The sequence below is a fragment of the Erpetoichthys calabaricus genome, chromosome 2 (assembly GCF_900747795.2).
Source record: "Erpetoichthys calabaricus chromosome 2, fErpCal1.3, whole genome shotgun sequence".
NCBI lineage: Eukaryota > Metazoa > Chordata > Cladistia > Polypteriformes > Polypteridae > Erpetoichthys > Erpetoichthys calabaricus.
The window spans coordinates 108,430,930-108,455,493 of NC_041395.2; the positions used below are offsets into that span (position 1 = coordinate 108,430,930).

At 40.6% G+C, this 24,564-nt stretch overlaps 1 protein-coding gene and 1 long non-coding RNA gene across 2 annotated transcripts in view; one reads left to right on the plus strand and one right to left on the minus strand.

Annotated features, from left to right (window-relative positions):
• The window catches only part of LOC114646235 (uncharacterized), a 54,270-nt gene that overhangs the window by 3,366 nt on the left and 26,340 nt on the right, over positions 1 to 24,564 (minus strand). Inside the window, exon 2 of the long non-coding RNA XR_007934095.1 lies at positions 3,229 to 3,334. This is a non-coding gene — a long non-coding RNA (uncharacterized LOC114646235). The remainder of the gene's footprint in view (positions 1 to 3,228; positions 3,335 to 24,564) is intronic.
• Positions 3,764 to 24,564, plus strand: part of creb3l1 (cAMP responsive element binding protein 3-like 1) — a 39,671-nt gene continuing 18,870 nt past the window's right edge. The window contains exons 1-11 of the mRNA XM_028794327.2: positions 3,764 to 4,289; positions 14,816 to 15,023; positions 16,629 to 16,792; positions 17,009 to 17,087; positions 21,027 to 21,184; positions 21,274 to 21,423; positions 21,512 to 21,570; positions 22,139 to 22,207; positions 22,833 to 22,932; positions 23,021 to 23,141; positions 23,253 to 23,523. Of these exons, the coding sequence (XP_028650160.1) occupies positions 4,188 to 4,289; positions 14,816 to 15,023; positions 16,629 to 16,792; positions 17,009 to 17,087; positions 21,027 to 21,184; positions 21,274 to 21,423; positions 21,512 to 21,570; positions 22,139 to 22,207; positions 22,833 to 22,932; positions 23,021 to 23,141; positions 23,253 to 23,523 (1,481 nt within the window). The 5' untranslated portion in view covers positions 3,764 to 4,187. The remainder of the gene's footprint in view (positions 4,290 to 14,815; positions 15,024 to 16,628; positions 16,793 to 17,008; positions 17,088 to 21,026; positions 21,185 to 21,273; positions 21,424 to 21,511; positions 21,571 to 22,138; positions 22,208 to 22,832; positions 22,933 to 23,020; positions 23,142 to 23,252; positions 23,524 to 24,564) is intronic.

Sequence of the window (24,564 nt, forward strand, 5' to 3'; positions counted from 1 at the left end):
AACATGCAGCTGCAACTGGATGAGTAGCACAAACAATGGACATTAGAAGAATGGAAAAATATTGACTGATATAATGAATCCCTCTTCCTGCTAAATTAAGGATATCTAGTTATTACAAAAACCCATTGAGTGCAAGGATCCGTCTGATTAGGTGCCAAAAATGCTGACTGGCAGAATATTGATGTGTGTCATGTTTCTTGGCCCAAATTAGTACCTTGATATGAATAGAGAAACATGTGAATGCTAGATGATTTCTGAACATTGTAGGCCATCATGTTCATCTCTTCATGGCAGCATACAACTGAGAATGAACTCTTCAGGCAGATAGTGTTCCATGCCACAAACTAGGATAGTTCTGGAACAGTCCCACAACTTTGATGATGAATTCAGACCAGACTCCCTAGTCAGGCCCAAAAATCAGTAGAATGATATGGAATAAGCTATTTGGAATAAAGATCCACCACTAGTTAATTTGCAACAACTGTGGGATACCTTAACGTTTATTTGAGCCAACATCCCTTTGGCAGACTTTTGATCTTTATTAACTCCATGTTTGATGAATTTAGGTTTTTTCCAAGTGCAAACAAGTGAATGACTCATTTTTGGGGAATAGAATCTAATAAAGTTGCCACTAAATGTATGTAGAATATGCTCTGAGTAATGTATTTTGCTTTAGGAATAGTTTACAGCATGAATTGTGCTATTTAAAAATGAAGCATATTCTTCATAGCATATTGTATTGTGAGCACATTTCCATGAGCTGAATAAACAGGCCGGAACACTTCTGATTAAGGGCTGGATTACATTGAAACATTAGAAAAATTGTGCTGAGAACAAGCCATTGTGCCTATTCATACATTCTATTCATCTGTATTGCCCAAAATAATATCAAGTCAGAATTCGAAGGTTCATAAAGTCCTTCTCCCCACCACACCATTTACTAATCTTTTCCATCATATGGATCTTTGCATGGAGAAAAACCTTCTAGTGTTTGTGCAAAATCTGCTCTCAACAAATTTCAAGTTGTGTCCTTGTGTTCCTGTTGCAGAATTTATTTTTAAGCAACAGCTGGAATCTGCTATGCTAATTCCTTTCATAATTTTAAATACTTCAGCTATGCTTCCTCATAATCTCCAATTTTTAGACTGGAAAGGTTCAGATCTTTCCATCTTTCCTCATAGCTTTTACCTCTTAGTCTTGGAATCTGCTTAGTTGCTCTTCTGTGGCCTTTCTGTAGCGCTGCTATATTTTTTTTTCCATTAAATGGAGACCAAAATTGTACACATTACTCCAGGCAAAGCCTCACTAGTGTGTTTTATAACTTAAGGGTAACCTTCCTTGACTTGTACTCCACATATTGTGATATATAACCTAACATACTATTAGCTTTCTCGATCGCTTCATGCACTGTCTGGGTAGTAATGAGTCCACCATGTAAGTAAGTCCTTCTCATAATGTGTACTTTTAAGTTTCAGAACTTCCATTGTGCATTTAGTACACTTTTACTATGGGTAATATTATACATTTACTTACAATAAATTTAATCTGCCACAAATCTTCCCAAACTTGAATGCTGTCCAAATTACTCTGTAATGCATTAGTTTGCAATCATTTGGAACATAAGACATGGTGAACATAGTAAAGGTGCTATATACATAAACTATATTATTGTTATTACTATAAGGTAACAGACTCAGACCCACTTAATCTAATTCAGGGTTGCAGGAGCCTGCCCGGACAGCACTCGGCGCACAGCAGCAAATGGCCATGGATAGGATGCCAGTCCATCACAGGGCTTACTCACAGACATGGACCAATTTGGAATCACCAACTAACCTAACTGGCAAAGCTGGAGTACTTAGAAGAAACAAAGGGAGGCTGTGCAGACTCCACATAGACTGGGATTTGAACCCAAGACATGGGATCCATGAAGCCAACCACTAGAATATCATCTTATTATCATTACTGTTATTATATTCATCATCATTATCATCATCATCTAAACAGGACAAAGTGGCAGCCTCTGAAATGTATTGCAGGGTAGGCGTCTACGCATCATTCTACTTACAACTTTAAAGGCACATCAAATCACAAAAATGAATGTACTTCAGTTTCAAAGCAATAAAATCAATAAGTAAATTTGTATTTATAAAGCAGATTTAAAAACACATACATGTCATCCAAAAGTGTTGTACAGCATTAAGAGAACATAAAGAAAACATAAACTCAGCACATGGTCAGAACATAAAATTTCAACACAAACAATTACACCCCAGTCACAAGACAATTTAACCTGATTCAGAAGATACTGAAAAAGAGGAAATCTTAAGCCTGGACGTAAATGATGTTAAAAATTGTATTTCTAAGGGTATGGTATTTCAAAGTTGAGGGGTCGGAATTGAAACAGCTCAACCAGGCTCAAGGCACAAAGAGCAGAAGCTGATTTGAAGACCTGAGTGAAAGTGACACAATTTGTGGTTGGAGCAGATCAGCAGTATATGGAGGTGTCAAACCATTAGCAGCTTTAAAAAGCCAATGATAACACCTTGAACTGTATCCTAAAATTACCTGGAAGCCAGTGCAATGATGCTAAGACTGGAATGATATGTTCTCTCTTTCAAGTGCCGGTCAGCAACCATGTAGCTGCATTTTGACCATTTGTAGGTGTGACAGAGCTGGCTGGCTTGCGCCTATATAAAGGGAATTACAGTAATTTAAACAATAAATAATAAAAAGTGGATTTTTTTAGGTTAGTATGAGAGACAAATTATTTTGTTTTACTTTTTATCCTTAGATGAAAAAACTGCCGAATTGATCTGTTTTTGAAAACTAAGGTCAAGATCAAAAACAACACCTAGCTTCCGATCTTGTAAATAAAGAGCCAAACAATTGTGAGCAATACCGGTGTCCACCAAATACAACAACCTCTGTCTTGTCATCGTTCAGCTTCAGGAAATTATTATTCAACCACAGTTTGACACATTCTACGTAATTTGTAATTTTATAGATGTCACATCATGTCTATAGGATTCAAAGACAGATATGTCTGGGTATCATTAGCGTGACAATGATATGAAATATTGTACAGTGAGCAGCACATTGGTGCTGAGGTTAATGCTGCTCTGCCACAACACTATGGATTACTTGGTCTCCCTATGCCTTTCTGTTAATTTTATTTTGTCATTTTTAATTTTATTTTATCATAGTCCAAATCCCTTAAGGTCTGACCCAGTATGAGCTTGAGTGGGTGATGCCCTGCAATGGCCTGGCACCACATGCTGTGCTTATTCTTCATTTATATCCAATGCATCAGCAAGAAAACGTGGCCTTCAACCTGAAAAATGGTTAAAAGAGAAATTAATGTTATACATGTTGATGACTTTGCGTATGACTGGGGCAATATTAGCATTAAAATATGATCATTACCTAGGTGACAGTTATGTTGAGGGACCACAGCTAATTCCGATAACACAGAGCTCAGAGTAGGACCCATCCCCAGACGGGACGCCTCTTTATCACGTGGAATACTGGGTTAATTTGGAGTTGCAAGAGAATTTAATATTTATTTGTACCATCAAAAAGTTCTCCTTGAATGAAGACGGAGACCGAATCTAATAGCTACCGTGTTTCTCCAGTGTATAATATTTCATTCCTTAGGTTCATATTTAGCCTGATTGCAAAGACGACTTTACGGATGCGGAGGTTTATCTGGGACAGCCGTGTCGGTTTTCTTTTAAATAAAAGGGGCGGTCCTAACATGAATATGAATGAGGTACCCGAGCTCTTCAAGCAAGTCTGACCAAGAAACTCAGAACTATCGAGACTCTGCTGGGATCCGGGATCCGGGTGTAGTTTCTTTGAGGTGCCTCAGACAGATCCGAGTGAGAACAGCCAGCTGGGGTCTGATAACGAGATCGGCCGGGACGGGAGGCAGGCACGGATCTACCCTGCACGCTCCAGCGGCGAATGCATTCCAACGCAAGGGTTCAAGGGAGAGAAAGACAGACAGGGACAGGGTACGAGCCGGACCCATCCAATAGGTCCTTCGACTCAGTGTGCAAGTCTGGGTGACAGAAAGAGAAAGTTTGGAGGATTCCAGCACGTCTAGCCAACCAGCCATCCGGCGAGTGTTGCCCTGCAGACTGCCGCTCTGCTGAGTTTCGGAGGCGCAGCCATTCGCCGCCACAATGGAGGCGTCTCTGGAAAACTTCACGTCGGAGAAACTTTTCTCAAGTTCGGCTCTTCTGGATTTGGAAGACTTGAGCGAGGCGGACTTTCTCGGCAATGTGGTGAGTGAGGCTCCCTAGGGTGCTCAGGAGCGACGCTTTTGCTCCCTCATCCTGTCTGTGCGGGTTTCGAGGCTTTTTACAGAAAGCTGTGATTAGAAATGACTTCGGGCTTTGAAAGCCGCAGGCGCGCTCGCACACACTAGGCTACTGGGTCACATATGCCTATACACACACGCAGCATATACTTATTGTGCATTTACACACTCACGTGTCTTACAGGCTAGTGAGCACTAACTGACACGGGAAAAAGTTGTGAACAGCTGTGTTTTTATTTGTATACTCTCACAGACCCCCAAACAAATAAGGACAAGGGGTCATGGGGCGACCAAGAGGACCTGACAAAACACGAAGTGTTCCTTGTGTTGTGATGAATGTTATCAATAAATAAGTGGAGTTGGTGGAGGGGGTTCTGTTTATTGATATCCTGCAGTCCAGCTGTAACTAGCTATTGCGCGGCGCCGCCTCCCCCAGCTGTAGCTAAGCTATGCGGCCCCGCCCCCTCCAGCTGTATCACTTCGTGCCCAATGAGATTCAAATTTCCTGGAGTATTGCAGTTTTCTAGTCGAGGCGAACAGCTGCCCACATCATGGCTGGGATTTTCCAATATCATCCACTTTTTCTAATTTTTATTTACTTCACCCTGAGAAATCTGCACAGTTGCTCGTTGGGAACTTTCCATACTTTATCAATACATTGATGACAATTTTATATTTAAGTTTTATTGGCATAGTATGAGTGTGTGTGAAGGTGTGCATAAGTGTGCTCTGTGATAAATGGTGTCCCATCCAAGATTTGACACCAGCCTTGCTTCCTTAGAACCATCTATTGGAAAAGTGAGTTCATAATGTACTGTAAGCGTTTTTTGGTATAAAATTTTGGAAACTGAGTATTTACCAAAGTATATTTTTTCCTGTTTATTCAATGTGCTTATCCTATTATGGGGAACATTTCAGGTCAGAGATTATGGAGGCCCGAGCCCATCAACTCCAGATAAGCTACACATGATTCAGAAGATGGCAGGAAATATTCATGATTTGAAGCATACCGGAGTAGTGTTTGCTGATTTTTGCATTACATCTCCAAAGACAGGCTTTGATTCCTTATCAGATCACAATCTATGTGGAGTTTTTTTTTTCCTGGGTACTCAAATATCCTCACATATCCCAAATATGTACAAGTTACATGTGAGTGAAGGTGTATGTGACAATAAGTTCTGTCCAGGACTGTTTCCTGCCCTGCACCTGATGCTGCAGGGATAGGAGCTTCCATCTCTTTGTGTCCCTTAAAAAAAAAAAAAGCTGAGTTGGAGAATTGATGTATTGATTGATGGCTAATTAAGATTCATGGCATTATGCAATACGGTGCTAAATATGAAACATCTGAATGAAAAACAAAACTAGAACATTTTGTAATCTACTTATGCTCACCCCATATGTGGGATGAATTGAGCTGTTGCTAATATTCATCTTGTAGGTGACGATTTATACCTCCACCATAAGAGAAACTAAGAAATGCACGAGGCTGTTAGTTTCTGAGAAGTTATAATCCACCCTCAACAGATGCTGGTGTCAAAACAGTCTGTTTTGTTCAATGTAGAAAGCAATCTTTATTAACTTCTGTCATGTTGTGTAAAGGCTTGTCATAAAGTCCCAGAATCTGAGATTGGTCAGTAGACAATCAGCTGAAGGAGAAGTCATTCTTGGCGGATAGGCCAGAATATAACATGTAAGGATATTGCCTCCAGGGCTGGTTTGCACACAATGATCCCTAGAACAGGTTGTCATCCCCCAAGCTCTGAACCAGATTTTGCATATTTGGTAATATATGAGTTTGAACAAGTTCGGTGTGGCTTGCTCCTTTTGGGTATTTGACTGGCTTAGAATGATTTGCAGGTAGAATAACATTGTCAGTCTGTTCAGGTTTTAAGGGTAAAGTAAAAGGAGGGGCACACTGAGGGAGAAAGAGAAGCGTCTCATGAGCTATCAGCGCCTTTAAAGATCACTTAGAGGCCAGCTGTCCATCCATCCTCACCAATCAATACAGTACATTTCTGTGAGTAGTAGGCCGGTCTGGTTTGCTGGCTGTGTCTTCCAGTCTAGTAAGTGGAAACAAAGATGGTGATCTCCGTGAACAGTAGGAGGTCACACAAATCAGTGAAAGGATGAGAGCAAGGCTCAGGTGTTCACAAGTTGAGGAAGGACATTCAGAAGTGCAAGGATCATAGAGCGTACAGGTAATGGTAAATTCACAATGGTCACATCGGGGGAGGCATTAAGATGTCAGATTGATTGCCAGTGAAACACCAGCACAACATTCTCATCAGGAGTGTAAATAAAAACAACTGTGTAGGTGAGAAGGGCAGATTAGCCTGTGGACAGTCCACTGAGGTAGCTTGGTGCAGTCGCAGGCTGCTTGTGACAGCTGCTGGTCCCACTGCTGAATGGTGTCTGCTCCATGTAGGCCCTGCACACCAACTTGCCCTGCCAGTGCCTCTTGCTATTTGCATACTGCCTTCTGATTGGTCTGAATGTCTGGAACACCTCTTCTGCTTGTTTGCACTGATGTGAAGGTGGGCGGGCACAGAGCCTCTCAGCCTGCATGTTGCTCCTTATTACATCAATGATTACTAGTTTGACACTTTTGGGGATTGATTCTCTTCAGCATGCTGGGCAGCACACAAAACTGTTTAGTTTGCTGGGCCTATTACACAGTGAAAAAGGGCAATCGGCAAAAGCCCATGTGCACATGGTGTGTTATATTCATTTGCACTGAGTGGAAACATAAATGTCGTTTTGGGGGAAGGATCGTTAGGATACATGCTGTCATAGTCAAAAAAAGTATATTTTGGGGGAACAATCAAGATGTCTGCAATCCAGTCAGCTGATAAAGCATGTGCGGTACTTTTAGAGACAGTTTATTGCCCATCTTCAAAGAAGTTAATACACTCCCAATGAACTCTCCTAATTGTGATGGTGCCTTGGTGTGAATACAAATGAGAGTCCTGCCTCAACACGAGTTTGCATTCTTGCACGTTGAGGTGGTGGTGAGATGTGCTGTGCATTCATCCTGAGACGTGCTGCTTTTGGTGACGTTGTACAGAGGGGCCCACTCTGCATGCATACATCAGACTTTCTTGTCGGCAAGGTTATTGTAGCACGAAGTGTCAGCAGGATGACAGCCACATAAGCTCAGGCATCCCCCTGAGGACATATGTGCCTACAAGAAATTTGGAACCGGTGTGTCAAACTCGGACTCTGGAAGCTGTAGTGACTACAGGTTTTCATCTCGGCCACTTTCTTTATTAGTAATGGGTGCTGCTAATGGAGCAGATGTCTTTTTGCCTTAATTTTAATTGACTTCTTTTCTAGGATTCACTACTTTTAATTGTTTCTATTTCTCTTAACCAGCAGCCAAACATCAACAACAACATTTATTTATATAGCACATTTTCATGCACATAATGTAGCTCAAAGTGCTTTACATGATGAAGAAAAGAAAAATAAAAGAGAAAGTAAGAATTAAAATAAGACAACACTAATTAACATAGAGTTAGAGTAAGGTCCGATGGCCAGACAAAAAAAAAACTCCAGATGGCTGGAGAGAAAAAAAAATAAAATCTGCAGGGGTTCCAGACCATGAGACCTCCCAGCCCCCTCTGGGCATTCTACCTAACATAAATGAAACAGACCTCTTTGTATTTAGGGTTCCCACTGGAAGGACTTGATGATGATGGTCATGCAGACTTCTGGCTTTTAATCCATCAATGTAGGAACATCACGGTGCTTTGATTAGGTGGTGGTGGCGCAGGTCACCACCACAGAAAACCGGGAAAAGAAACAGAAGAGAGAGTAGGGGTTAGTACGGATTTTAGAGCCACCATGAATAGTTATTATAATGAATTGAATATACAGAGTATCAGGATTAAATTAAAGTGAAGTGATAAGAAGGCCATGTTAAAGTAATGTGTTTTCAGCAGTTTTTTTAAAGTGCGCCACTGTATTAGCCTGGCGAATTCCTATTGGCAGGCTATTCCAGAGTTTAGATGCATAACAGCAGAAGGCCGCCTCACCACTTCTTTTAAGTTTTTGCTCTTGGAATTCTAAGCAGACACTCATTTGAAGATCTAAGGTTACGATTTGGAATATAAGGTGTCAGACATTCCGATATATAACATGGAGCAAGATTATTTAAGGCTTTATAAACCATAAGCAGTATTTTAAAGTCAATTCTGAATGATACAGGTAACCAGTGCAGTGACATCAAAACTGGAGAAATGTGCTCAGATTTTCTTTTCCTAGTTAGGATTCTAGCAGCTGCATTCTGCACTAGTTGCAAATGATTGATGTCTTTTTTGGGTAGTCCTGAGAGGAGTGCGTTACAGCAATCTAGTCTACTGAAAACAAAAGCGTGAACTAATTTCTCAGCATCTTTCAATGTTATAAGAGGTCTATCTTTTGCTATGTGTCTTAAGTGAAAAAATGCTGTCCTAGTGATCTGATAAATTATGGGATTTAAAATTCAGGTTACAATCAATAATTACCTTTAAGTTTTTTACCTCCGTCTTGACTTTTAATCCTAATGCATCAAGTTTATTTCTAATAACCTCATTGTATCCATTGTTGTCAATCACTAAAATTCTCTTTATTTAGCTTGAGACAATTACTATTCATCCATTCAGAAATACAAGTAAGACATTGTGTTAGTGAATCAAGAGAGTCGGGGTCATCAGGTGCTATTGATAAATCCAGTTGTGTGTCATCAGCATAGCTGTGGTAGCTCACGTTGTGCCCTGAGATAATCTGACCTAACGGAAGCATGTAGATTGAGAAAAGCAGTGGACCCAGGATAGAGCCTTGTGGAACACCATATAGGATGTTACATGAGATGTTAAGTGAGTGAACAGATGACCAGATAACTCTGGGATTTCATAACCATTTTAACCAAGTTCATTATTAGAAGCCACTTTTTGTTGTTAGACACAATGTTTAATTCAATGGCTTCTTAGGGCTCTCATTCAAACATACTGGACTTTCCCAAAACAGTTGTTTTTATTTTTCCAGACAGCACCATTTATTTTGTAACAAAGAACAGACAGGCCTAACTTGGACCTTCATTTGTTTCTTTTCAGATGCTGTATTGAAACAGATATTATTTGGGGGACATTTAAGGGCAAATGGAATCAAGTTAGCTGTTGGCTCGCTTTGTATCACATTAATGTTTGGCTGATGGAAACAATTTTTATCAATCTTAAATAGCAAGTCAGGTAAATTTAAGGCAAAAGAAAGAGGTTCTATTAGCTGCAGTAATTAGTTACTAATGAGGGAAGGAGCTGAAAGAAAACCTGCAGTCACTATGGCCTTCCAGGATCGGAGTTTGACATCTGCACATACCTGCAGGCAAAAATCATTTATTAAATCATTTATTTAAAACCTGACTGATTAGGCCTTGCAGGAAGGGCCGTCTTAACGTATGGGCACAACAGGCACTCTCCGGGGCTCATAATGTTTCTTATGCCTGTGATGCTGTTAAGACGGCCCTGCATAACGTTAGCATCCACAGAGAACTTTATCTTCAGTCCAGAATGCTGCATCAGTTCCCCTAGAAAACCACCCACCCTCTTGCCCTCATCTTCAGCGATTCCTGCAAATGATTGCCTTTCTTAGTGCTGCTATTTGTCATCTGTGTTCATACCTGTGACTGCCTGATGGGTCACTTCATTCTGATTTCTTGCCCTTGCTACAAGCTGTGCGCAATTATTTAATATTATAGAACATTGCAAAACTTGCTTAATAGAGTTCAATTCATGGCTGCCAGAGCCTTTACCACCATCACTGGGTGCAAGGCAGGAATAGGCCCTGGACGGAGTGCCAGTCCCTCATGCACAAACCCACATGGGGCACAGCTACACATCTTTGGGAATGTGGAGTGAAAAACCAGAGGACTAGAAGGAAAGCCATGGAGAGAAACAGAATTCGTACAAACTCTGTGCAAACAACCACCAGATGGTGAGTTCAAGTCATGGACCCCAGATTCTTGAAGTAGTAGTGCTAACCACTGCACAACTGTCCTACTCACAATCATTTAAAATAAGTTTTGTTTTTAGTTTAGTTTTTTAGTTTATATATATATTTTTGCAGAACTTCACTGTTAACCTAACATCTTTAATTACATCCTCACATTTTGCAGTTTTGGTAATGAATCACAAGTTTTCTGTAAAATAACTGTATTGTAAGTCATACAGACAGGATGCTAATATGTATGCATGTTATCACACATTGTGTCTTGCATGTTCATCTTTTCTGCTTGATTTATATGTTGTAATGCATGTCGTATTACCTGTCCTTTTATACAGAATGTTATTCTACTTTATTTTTAAATTTCTGTTGCATGTGCAACCAATCAATATTTTAGTTACTGTATATCACTTTCTGTATCACTTCTTGTGTTATAAATGAGTGTTTCAATGAGTTATTAGGCCATGTATCGCATGCTTTTCCTTGTCTTAGTAGCCTGTCCAATAGATGCATATTGTGATGTCTCTCTCATTCCTGTTTGAAGCCCATTGATGGCTCAACAGCCAAATCACCAAGTTTCTAACCTCTATTTATTGTTCAACATGTCATTAACTTTTATTTAATCACTTCTTTCCTTTGGGTCATATATTGTGTTAAACTGTATGTTGTTCCTTGCCTGTTCTTATTATACAGTTTTTTGTGTTACCTACTTTGTTACTTTTTGTGTTTCCCAACATCCTACATTGTTCCACATGTATTACCTCTTATGCCTGCTATTGTGTTGTTTAATAATCTCTGATTCTTCCTGCATTTTTACTTTTGCTTAACCTTTTTTATGCAAGTGTGTTAACCTCCTGTTTAACAGTATATATTGTTATAATATCTTTTATTTGATCTTCCTAATTACCTGTTATGCTGCCTTTTGTGTCACTTGTTATATTACATACTGTACCCCTGTGTTCAGTGACATATTTTGCTTTGTGTCATGTTTGTGTATTGCATGCATTGCTCCTTTCCTACCTATTGTGTGCCCTGTTCCACCCTGCCTCATTTTATGTTGTCCATTGTAAATTCTTACATGTCATGCTGCTTCTCTTGTCATGTGCTGTGTCAGTGGTGGTTTACCATAATGTGTTTCCTCCTGTTTCACCAGTCTTGTTATCCTTGTTGCGGGATATTATGGTGCCTTCTTGTCCAGCAGGCACCCTCGCTGCATAAACCAATTCTCTAGCCTGGACCATTGTGACTTTTTATACCCATTGAGTCTTCATATTCTTCCTGTTGGACTTTAATGACTTAACTCCCAATGGGTTTTAATCTACTGGCTGTTGAATAACACTGGGAGGACCAGTCTACTGAATTGTACCCATTTCAGCCAACGCCGTCAACACACCTTTTACTGGACACATTCCATATTCCATGTTGTATTTTTTTACACCAGGGACTGATTTTTTGCTTTTCAAATGAGATATAAGCTGATTTCTCTTAAATGTCTAAACCTTCAAACAAGTGTTTTGAGGAGATTGGAACACAATGGACTCCCCCAAGAGAATAGGAAAAATCTTGCTTATTATCAGATATTATTAGTTGATTTGTATCTGTTTAAGAAAATTTTAGCATCATGCAAATAAAAAAATCAGTACCGTACATGTTTATGGATGTCGTTAGGTCAAGCTGCATAAAGTGGTCATCCTCAGAAGTTCTCAATAACTTAAGGGCTGGCGTGATGGGAATTCCTGCACTGGATGGCCAGTAGATCACTGACCATCTGATACTGAAACATGCAGTAAAGCAGAGAGTGGACAGCAACAGGAAACTCGCATGGGATCCTGCAGATCATCATGAGCTGCCATTTGTACCCCACTCCTCTTGTTCTTGGCTCTCTGAGTGTTCATTATGTTCTTCCTCTAATCCATCCATCCATCCATTTACCAACCCGCTGAATCCGAACACAGGGTCACGGGGGTCTGCTGGAGCCAATCCCAGCCAACACAGGGCACAAGGCAGGAACCAATCCTGGGCAGGGTGCCAACCCACCGCAGTCTTCCTCTAATCCTCCAACCATTTTTTTACAACCAGCTTAATCTCAATTCTGAATTGGAATCCAGAGTCAGTATATTGAAAATAACCTGAAAACAGAATGACTACAATGTTCTTGACTCTGGTTTCTACAAGGTAATAGTACATTTCCGAACCCTGTTATCTGGTCAATATTATGTTGGTGTTTTTGACTTTATAATATGAAGAAATGTTTTTCCTTGCTGTTTTGGACAGGATAAACTCAGTGTTTTGGATTACATGGGTCAAAACATAAAACCAATGTTCTAGAGTAGACACCATTTCACTAGGTGGATTGGATATTAATTATGTGGTCAGGATCTGGGCAAGATAACTCTGGGTTTTTTTTTTGTCTCTGGTGTTCACTAGACAATACCAATCTTCTAAACTCGAAGACCAGGAAGTATTATACTGATGTTTGAAGTATAAATTGAAATAATCTGAACCTGTTGTTCTCGAAATCCTGATGCTATGTTCTTAAAATAATGGACCAGATGTTCTTCAGTAGGCTGATGCAGAGTGCTGTGACTAGAAAACAGTACTCAGATTCTGACCTCCATGATCTAACACATTTTACTGGTATTTTGGACTAAGTGCCCTGGAGAATAACATCCTAATATGGTCTAGATAGGACTATCCCGAGTTTCTAGCTTAGACTTCACTGCCAGAAACCTTGGACTATACAGTTTGAAAATCATTATATTAAAGAGCTATGTGGGGTGGGTGGGACTAGACTAGCTTATGTCTGCATTCTTTTAAACTGGACACAGATGTAACAACAGTATATTTATACAGTATAGCACATTTTCATACAAATGATGTAGCTCAAAGTGCTTTACAGGATGAAGAAAGAGAAAAAAGATGATCTAGACTTTGGTTTGAACTGATAAAGCTGATATAGTAGTGGGCAGGACACTAGTTTTGCCACTGACAGTACAACATATTTTGTCACTTGGGACTAGATGGTTTGAAGTAGTTTGGAGTAAAGGTTACTGACCCTCTGGTGTATAGATACAGAATATGGTTTGAGCAAAACATCACTGATGTTTTGGCAGTAAGGTCAAAGTCTTCCGCACTGTATGGTTTTAACAGAATTATTCTAATTATCTGAAAGCTGACCATAATGCTGTTCCCTGAAGAAAATGACATTAACATCTTTACCGTTCAGGATTTAACCAAATGCTTGAAAACATAATTTGAGTTTCTCTTCATTATCTCAACTGAGGACACACAGAGCACCCTAAGCTAATTGTGCCGTTTTTATTTTGACCCTTCTTTTCAGGATGCAGTCAAAACCTATTTCAGTTTGGTGCAAGATCCTTGATGATCAGTTCAGACTGAGTGTGCTTGGCACAGTTCAAGTCTAAATTTTTTATGCATTTGAATTCATCTTGTTAAAGGTATTCAGTTGGTGTCACCATTCTGGCTAACAATGGCCATTGTCAGAAAGAGGTGGGGTCAGTGAGGTCCCTAAAAATAAGATGGTGGGAAATTCCCTCAGTATGTTGATAGAGGATGCTATGTTTCCCCTTTCCAGTATATGTGGGCTCCACAATCTTTCTGGAACACAACATACCTTAATGGTACAGAATTTTGGAAATAGCTTTGCAGTACGAGTAGGAGATCCTTTAAGATGCTCCTAATGCTTTTGCATGTTTTCTGGAACCCTGACAAGTGATTCCTGGTAAGTATTTGGAAGCAGTTGCTGGCCAAGGCTTAAAAGCCTCTTCTGGTCTGTGTAAAACGGAGTGTGGAGTTGGACGGTCTAGTCATGAAAAGAGCTGGTGGGAGATAGTGAGGCCAAAAAATAAAGATGAGGAAGATTTGAAACAGACACTACTGAATACCGAGTGGGTAGGTTCTCATATAGCTTTAAAGGGTAAAAGGCATTTACAAGCTTTTTTAAGGTACTCCGTTGACGTAGGTGGTCCATGTCAGTAGTTCCTTTTAGGTTCTCAATATGCATCATCCAAGCTGTCCAGTGTTGCTTGAGTGGTTTTAAGGAAATACAACTGTTGCCCTGTGGTCTGCTGTTCTACTGCCTCACTTGCTCTGTTTGCATAGACCTAGGGAAACAGAAGTTCTGTAGTACCCTCTGGCTTGACTGGTATTACACTAGTTTAATGAAATGTATGTGTGTATGATTATGAAGAGATTCAAGATGGTCACGTTTACTACGCCTCCATCTGGTTGATGTTTATCTCTACTGCATTTCCTTCCTTTCCTTAACCTTTATTATCTGGACTGTATTTCATGATCTGAACAGGGTGACACCAAGGTATTGAACAATTTTTTAAGACGAGGTAACCATGGTGTTCAGGAAAGAATAACCAGGAAGCTCTCAACTAGAGTGCAGTATAAGGGCTTGCACAGTTAATTCGTACAGGACAACCTTAATATTCTCTGCTTTACAAAGGAACCTCCCTTATTTTGGCAAATCTTCTTATTTTGCAGCATTTTTCTGAAAATATGGAAGACCTCTCCAATGAATTATTTAGCAGCTTCTTCGAGGACCCCCTCTTAGCAGAGAAGAACCCCTTGCTTGACATGGAGTTAGACCCCACAACACCTCATATCCAAGCGGAGCACAGCTACTCTTTAAGTGGAGACTCTGCTCCCCAGAGTCCCATCAGCTCGATTAAAATGGATGATTCAGACCAAGGTAAGCAGAGTTTGTTTTCACTCTCTGACGTGAATGGGACGAGGTAGCAATGGATCCTGGAAGAGATACCCAGCTGCCTTGGTAAAGGTGGATGGCATGCAAGCCAGGTTAAATTGCAGAGCTCAAACATAGCAGTGGTTGCTCGGATAGATCATAGTGCTTCACTTGAAAATATTAAATATCAATGTATTCCTCTGGAAATAAGTGCATATGCAAATGGTGGAATAGTAAAAATCTTTACATTAAAGTGGTCTTGAATTAATAAAGCCCAATTTAAAGCACCCCCTACATGCTGTGAACATATGGTTACCTGTTCTTCCTGTGGTCTGGTGTTCTGGACAGTGAGTAGTTTCCACCAGAGTCTCTTAAATTTGTTAGAAAAGGACTGTTAACTGCAGTGCAGCTCATTAGCGGCCACTCAATGACTGCTGGGGGCAGTACTTTTCACTTCCTTGAACTAATGAACATGTCATCTTGCCGGCCTTCAAACAAATGCGTCTGTGACTTCAGAGAGAGTAAAAACAGGCAAGAGCCATGTGGAGGGCTTCAGTCTTCTCCTTTAGTCATAGTGGACAGTTGCGTGACTGCTCTTTTAAACTGAACCTGGCTGTACTTCTGCCTCAGATCCTCACGTATGGTTTAGTGAGTTACTTGGTCCCTCTGCCAGCATGACTCGGAAGTAGCAGAGCCTGACCATGCAATTTACCTGGCTTTAAAGTAAGTGTGCGGGCCATATGTCAGGCACGGCCAGAGAGCAAGAGAGCAGCAGGCATTGCGAAGAAAGTGGCACCACCTGCTGCAAGCGGAGCTGTTAACTTTTACAGTCGTCTGTAGCTGTTCTTCCATCCAATTAGTGCAACAGTAAAACCTCTAACAAGGACCCCTGCTGGACCTCAGAGCTACAGGGAGAGTGGAATTTTATTCAGCTCTCTTGCTTCACTGCAGGAACACCAAGGGGTGCTGTCCCCCTTCTCTGTTGGGTCTGTAGAGATATGTTATTCACATATATTGTGAAGTCTATCACTGACCCTTTCTTATCTCAGGCTGACCACCTTTTATTTAATACAGATGCTGACATTTCTTGGGACATTCCATAGAGAATAGACGAACCTTCTCATATTCCATAGTTCAGAACAGATGGATCCATATCACATGTGTGAGCATTTACTAACTGGGATTTCTTATTTACACTACTGTATTGCTTAAAGAGCCAACAATAAGATAATTTAATCTGATCTTCATGCATACATACTTAACATCAGTTACCCCTAGGCTAACCTCTTCAGTTCATCCTTCACACATACTGATCTTCTTATATTCAGGGTTGCATCATGTGGTCCCTCTATATATAATGTACATAGACTGTATTCCACTTTGACTGACCAACGTCAACCTCTGACATTATTCTTTCCCTGAACTAGTTATACTGCAACTGACAACCATCAGTCTCTTGTATGCAGACTCCTATTCCTAACCTCAAGCTAGCCACTCTAGCCTGCTTCTGCACAGGTTAGGATGGTCGTTCTCGTGGTCTATATATAAGTATTAGTCTGTGCCCTGTGATGTATGGATGTTGGCAGTCAGAATTATATCTTTGTGTTTCAGAGTCTGACAACAGAATGTGGACCCTGGGTCAGGACCTCTCTGAAATCCTGCTGAAACAGGAGTCGGCGCAGCTGATGGAATCTGCCCCCAAACCTGTGGCTTCCAATGCTGCACAGACCCTCAGTCTGGCTGTGCTTCCCAGGCTTATCCCTTCAGAGGACATGGTGAGGAAGTTACAAGGTCAGAAGTCATCACAATAAGTCTTCATTTGGTCCCATTTGTGTCTCCCTGTCTTTTCAAAGTGTTAGTCAGGTCATTCACTTACCATAGCTTCCAAAGTTCCCTTTTCCATGGCCTGGTCCATGAATAAATAAGATTACACATCTTGTTCAGCTCTTGTAATCGACATTGCAGCTAATACTGTATATTTCCTCTTTCAGATGGGGGAGGAGATGAATCCACTGCCACCAGTGAAGGTCGAACCTAGAGAAACTGCGCAAGGCCTGTGCATTTCACAAGGTAGAGGAAAATACAGTGTGGGTTGAAGCTGTATAGGGTAATGAAGAGCTGCATGTTTATATTAAAGAGGAGAGTTTCTGAGGAGTTATAGGGCAGGGCCGTCTTAACAGCATTATAGGCCCCCAGGCAAAGCAGTGTACTGGGGTCCCTACCTGCACAAGCACTCAGCAAGTCACAACATACATAGATTAGAGTGGGGCCCCTGGACAGCTGCCCAGTGTGCCCATGTATAAAGATGGCCCTGCTGTAGGGAACTGCAGGATGATGATGTTGAGTAACTATAAGATGATGCTGCAGGGATGGCTTCATAGGAACTTTGGACTGAGTATCAGTACTCACAGATATGCATGTGGAACTACTGACTTAGTGCAGGCAGAGTCACTGACCAAAAAGCCTAATGGTTATTGTGAGGATACAGTTTGGAGCACACAGTGTGGAGTAGCAAATAGAACTAATGGCAAGCTGAAAGTGGAATAGCTGAGGACAAACACGTGGAGACCTGCAGGAGGAGTGGCACATATTTTCTGAGAAGAGAGAGGTTTCTAGGAGATGCAAGCTGGGTTGACACCATACTGTGTTACTAGAGAGCTGAACCAGGAGGTACTGAGAACTTTCAAGAGGATGGCTGTGAAGTTGCTGTAAAGGGCACACACAACATGTGGGATTTTGTGAGTTCTTGAAAATGTAGTAACAGAGAAGCTGTGGATCAAATTACTGGGCAGTTAAGGAGGAACTTCTAACAGAGATTTTGATTACCAATATGCGGAGCTACTGAGGAACTGCAAGTGGGGTTATGAAACAGTGTCAAGCAAAGTTAGGAAGGAGCTCCATGTGAAGTTAGGGAGGAGCTGCGGGCAAAGTTACTTTAAGACCTACTATGGTGTAAAAAGTGGATTTATCCATCCATCCATTATCCAATCTGCTATATCCTAACAAAGGGTCACAGGGTCTGCTGGAGCCAATCCCAGCCAACACAGGACGCAAGGCAAGAAACAAACCCCGGGCAGGGCGCCAGCCCACCACAGAAAAAGAGGATTTAGACTGATGTTTTTAATCCCACTACTGCCTGCTTGTCTGTATGGTCATTTTCACTCCCACCTTAAGCACTAAAATTGCACTGCAAGTTATAAAATAATAGTATGGTTCCTACAGGTTTGATGGGATTCTGCTGCCACTACTAAGAGTCAATTACGTGGTACATAAATTCAAAGAAACCTCTGTCCGCAAAAGTGTCTCATGATTGAATATCCTGACCAATAAAATCCACACATATTTTGGTTGTTTGATTTTTAGGTCACTTGTCACTTGTGCTGGTTTTGAATGTCAGTTTGTCTTTTGACAATGGTGCATGATAAGCGATGACTCAGATCGGAGGTGCCTAATTTATAGCTATTGTGCACTTAAAAACTCTTAAACATATGACAGCTTATAAAAGGCTACTGGTTTCTTTTCTCATCAGTAACAGTGGAAAATAACTGCCATATGCCTTATTTTCCTTTTATCATTTTAATTGCCTTTAAGTTGCTATTTTTAAAGCCTACTCACCACTGGTGAAGCGTGTTTTGCTACCACAGCAAAACATTCAATTTTACACTAATGTGCGTAGAGCTCCTGTCGTGACAAGAGCATGTTTCAGTCTTTGGAAACATTGTTTGCTGTGTTGTACCCCCACACTCTCTAACAGTGTCTTAAGAACAAAGACTTAGAATTATGTAGCAACTGAAAAGAAATGTTTTTAAAGACCCACATATCCTAAAATCTTACTATTCAGAGATTTTGGCTGTTGGTACTCTCGTTTTCCTCCCACATTACCAAACACATGACTTTACATTAATTTTTAACACTGAATTAGCACTTTATGAGTGTGAGTGCGGGGAGGTGAGTGTGTGTGCTCTGCAGTGGATTGAATGGACTGATCCCCAGTCAAAGGATACATGTGCCTTGAGTTTAAGGCCACTGGGAAAGGTCCCTGTCCTCCTCAATCTTGGACGAGGTTTAAGAATGTGGTTATCTGTTATGTATCTAATTCCTTGACTGCCTGCAACACTAAAATTATGTTATGTTGACCCAAAAAACTAAGTTGGGAACCAAAAGGAATTTAGTGGGGTAGAATGAATGAGGAGCCACTGATGAAGTTACCAGGGAGATGTAGATGGAGCAGTGGAGGGCGTATATTGGAGTTGTTTCAGTGTGTTTGAAGATGAAGAAAGAGAAGTTTTTGGATTAGGAGATGAAAAGGAAACCAAAAGTCAAAACAAGCAGGAGTCTTGAAGCCAGAAAGTCAAAAGAAAATTGATCACCAAAACCTAATATAAGAAAAGTGCAAAGTGCTATATGTGGGATAAAGGAATATTTATTATACAGCAAATATAGGATCAGAGACACTGTCCTAAACAATAGCCAACCTCTGAAATGAATTTAGAGGTTTATGTTGGCACATTTTCATCATCTAAGCAATATGCAGGAGCTATTAAAAGGGAATGTCGTAAAAACTGCTGAATATAACTGAGAGAAACTACTCGGAGAAAAGCAACCAGTTTCATCCCAGGACTTCAGGACATGTCCTATTGATAAACTCGGAGAAGTAAACCTGATTATTCTTGAACACAGGAGACTGCATGGGGACCTAATCCAGGTCTTCAAAATCCTCAAAGGTGTATATAAAGTAGATTCAGCAACATTCTTTCAGCTTAAGAGTGAATCACGTACACAAGAATATCAGTGGAAATTCATGCAAAGTGTAGCTAGGACTGAATCAAGGAAATACTTCTTTACGCAAAGAGTTGTATGAAGCAAGAGCAAACTACAGAGTGATGCAGAAACCCAGAAAACCTGTAAGAAGTATCTCAATGAGATATCTGGACAGCTTAGCTAGTAGCAAAATAAATTATCTTGATGAATTGAATGGTTTCCTCTTTTGATACATTTCTTATGTTTTTATATTCTATTTTGCAAACCAACAATCTTTGTTGAAAAAAACAGGCAAAAAAGTCCTAACGCCCTAAGAATGATTTATCTGTAGCTATCACAAGTATTTGTTTTCAAAATGCAAAAACTTGGGCACATCAGATAGTGTGACCCCATCCTAAATAGTGTCAGTATGCTGACAGCCATCACAAGGTAGCAGTGTGGATTATTTACTAACATGAAGAATGCACAAAATGACATTACCCATAATCAAAATTGAAACAGCATCTCAAAAACATTACAAAAACATAGAGTACAGCTAAAGGTAGGGCTACTGACGAACTGAAAGTGGTAGAACAGAGTATCACCATCTAGTCATCAGGCAAATTGAAAATAATATTTTTTTTCTTAATGGCTGCTGGATGTTTATTTTATTTTGAGTAAAACTGTTGTAAGTTACTTGGACGCTAGACACATTCAAAATAACTCAAAACTGATTTTTTAAAAATTGAGCTAATTACCTAGGAGGGCCAGCAATCTGCTGCATTGGACAATGTGAATTTATTTCTAAATAGTGCATTTGTTTGAAGGGAAACTCAATTTTCTTTACAGTGGAAAGGGTTCATAACAAAGCTAGACAGTCAAAGCCTCTCATTTGCTCCGCTGAGCCTTCTCACACTCATTTAAAGGTGCATTTAATCATCCATTGTGACTTCTTTGTTGCTCAAGAGAAAACCGAATGCTATACACATGCCCAAACCTAACTGTAAGTAGAGATGCTAAGTGGATCTTACTGAGGAGACACTGGTAGAGCTATAGCTATTAAGGAGCAGCAGTCAAAAATCTGGAGGAGAATTAGCAACATTTTTGAAGGACTACAGGGTGTAGATGATGGCCATTATGAAGATACTAATCACTTATATATTTTAGGAGATCTGTGACGGCGTCATTAAGACTTGCTCATTGAGTCAGCTCCTTAAGTTCGTTTTGATGCTTTAGTTTAATTATGTTTTCTTCCGAATCTTACTTTAGAAGAGCAGGTACAACTGCCTCCCACCCCTCCCAGCAGCCATAGTAGTGACAGTGATGGATCCCAGAGCCCCCGCTCTATGCCACCTTCCAGCCCCGTGAGGTCACAGGCAAGAACATCTACAGCCATCTCTTCATCTCCACTCCTGACTGCACCACATGTAAGCATAGTTGAAGGAGTCAGGGTTTATCAGGATGGAAAAACTGAGTATTAAAGTGACACATTTCATCTTCCTAAATAAATTAACAGAAGCTGCAGGGCACATCTGGACCACTGATGCTGACGGAGGAGGAGAAACGAACCCTTATAGCAGAGGGATATCCTGTCCCCAATAAACTGCCACTTACCAAAGCCGAAGAGAAGGCCTTGAAAAGAGTTCGGCGGAAGATTAAAAACAAGGTTGGTGTATGCTGGGCAAGTGAGAGACATTATTATTTAAGATGTAGTTTAGCCCAAGGCACTATAGACTTCATATTTTTGTCTACAGATCTCTGCTCAGGAGAGTCGTCGGAAGAAGAAAGAATATGTCGAGTGTCTGGAAAAGAAGTAAGAATACCCCCACATTTGTTGTCACACAGCAAAATTGGCAGTGGTAAATAAACTGAAAAAAAGAGTACAATATATATGAAAATTATATTTCCTATATAGATTTTAAATTGTTACATTAATACTATAACATGTCATTTAACACTAATGATTTTGCTGTGCAGTATCCATAGGAATCTTCTGAACCTATTGTGTTATCTCCATTAGTGCTAAATTTTCTCTATTATTGTTGCTGGTATTATTACATTTCCCACAATAACTCAAACTACTTCCTCTACTGTTACCAGCACTACTACCAAATACTTCCACAATTACTGACACTAGCACCATTATTGCTACTTCCCTTGTTACTTTTCTGCTAACTACTGTAATCCTCATACCCTTTGCTTCTTTGGCCATGGCTGTCACCACAATCTAATGGCCCCTGCAAAAGCTCTGGTACATATCACAACTATAGCTAAATGAGTCATTTATGCCATCTCAATCGAACAACAGTATAAACAAATTAATTTATAATAACTGTAATCTTGAATTCTGTCACAAGTTTGTTGCTTTTTTCATCATACAGGGTGGAAACATTCACATCGGAGAACAACGAGCTGTGGAAGAAGGTGGAAAGCCTGGAAAATGCCAACAGGTGTGAAAAAATGGCATTTATTTTTGGGGTCGGCATTCTTGCAAGTATGTCTCACAGTGGGAGTGGGGAGGAGGTCCGTTGCACACAGACACACAAGTGGAGCATCGGGTTGAAATAATCCACTGTCAAAACACACTGGGAGAAAATGCAATTGTTGTACCACCTTTACACATACTGTACTGTACATATTCTGAAACTAAAGGCTCCCAAATTTCAGCAGGGCATATTAGGAATTCCTCAACACTAACAAACAAATTTGGTGCTTTGATCCCAAAATGTACTGCTTTTCCTAATCTGGCCTTCTCATATATAGAGTCTAATATATTTACTGTACATATGGTATTTCACACGGCCATCCAAGGGCCAATATTATAGTATCTGGGACTCATGGATGGTACATTTGGCCTGATCAAATGTGTTTTCACCACGTTAGTTGTGGCGACCACACACTGTGGAAGAGTGATCCTTCTTGTGGCACTAAACAGAGAGTTCCTAGTGTGTACTAACACTGAGCCTCCATAAGATGTGCTGCTGGCCTCTGCCATAAATAATGTATTGAAGGGTAAGGTGCTCATCTCCTGACATGATGTGTTTCTAGATTGCTCACTGTTCTTCTTGTTGGCAGGACACTCCTCCAGCAGCTGCAGAAGCTCCAGTCTCTAGTTGCTGGAAAGGTACCACGGTCATGCAGAATGGCCTCAACACAGACTGGAACATGCATCATGGTAAGTTGCTTTGTCTCCATTGTGACTTTGGCCTGCAATGTTCACACCACTGGCTAATACACTGTGTTTTTATGTTTCTATTCTGAAGGTGATGCTCCTTTGTTTTGTGTTGGTTTTGGGATCCTTCATGCCTTGCACCGATTTTCCCCTTTCGCAGGGCTCAACTTCTCCTCCGCTGTCCTCAGCAGACAGCTATGCTGCAAGTCAGAGTGAGTTTCCAATTCAAAGTGAAACTTTATGTGTGAGTTTACTGAATGCAGATTCTTCTGTTGTCTCTGGGTTCACTTGTCACTGATAGACGTATTCTGTTTGGCTTGCAGTCCGTTCCAGAAGCCTTCTGTTCTTTGAGGAAGGAACATCTCTGGAGGATAATTTTGCTACCTTTGTGGCAGCAGAAGGGGCAGACACTTGGGAGACCAAACCCCAAGACTCAATCCGAGAGTCTGTCCTGTCAGAAAGACAGGAGCTGGCTACCAGGCATAGGACCCCTGTACACGAGGCAGCTAAATACTTAAGGAAAACGCACATCGGTATGTGGGGCTTCAACAGATCAGTGCCTCGAGTGAGTGGCCAGGAGCGTGTCTTCCAAAGGTATTAATGTCTTAAGTATTTAGTGTCTAAAAAAGAATAATGCCTGGAGGAATAAGCACTTTGTGCCCAGAAATGGGAGGACATTTAAATATGAGAGCCTTCGTTCTCCCTGAATAGAAGATTTAGCAGTTGAGAAAAAATTATGCAAAGTATTGGTTAATCTTCAAAGATCTTTATTTTTTGAGATCATCCTACATTGTGAAAAACTATTAGAACTACTATAGAAAGTTGTGATACTTTGTTGAAATCAATTGTGTTAACATTTCCTTTTACTGCATCACTTAGGTTTTCCCTTCATTAGGTATATGGCTTTTTAAATTTCATGTTTCTAATGCATTTTGTAATCAGAATATTGGGTTTTATTATTTTTGCAAACACAAACCAATGTTTTCCCTTCTAGCCTGGGCTGTAAAATTTTCAAAACAAGAGTGTAAAGATACATATTTTGATTGCGGTGTGCTTTATATTTGCTTTTCCCATTTTCGTTTCGGTCTACAACTCAAAATTTGGAAATAGAGATTTCAGATGTTATAATTAAATCGGGTAAATAGTAGGCTCCAAAAAGGTGTTCAAATAAGTGGTCATCTTTTATTTCCTATTGAATTTGGCCAACAACTAACCCACATGCACTTCAGAGCAGGTCATCCACCTGAAGCTAACCATGTTTGGGCCCAGCCAGTAGTTGGATGGAAGAGCATCTCAGAAAAGCTTGGGTTGCTGCTGGAAGACGAGTTGGTGAGGCCAGTAGAGCGCGCTTACTCCATGGTCTAAATGTGAATCCCAGTGTTCCAGTGCAGTGATGGGGACACTATTCTGAAGGAAGGTGTAATTTTTAAAGCACAAACATAATATCAAGTTCCTTACTCTATGCGGTAATAAAAGATCCCTGGGTGTCCTTCATAAAGAGCAGGGTGTATCCTGATATCCTCGCTAAACTGCCCACCATGGCCTAGTCATTCTGGCCCCCTAATCATCCCCTGTCTCTCTCTCTCTCTTGCCACTTCACCCTCTATCTGCTCATGTGTTGTTTGAGTGTACCGG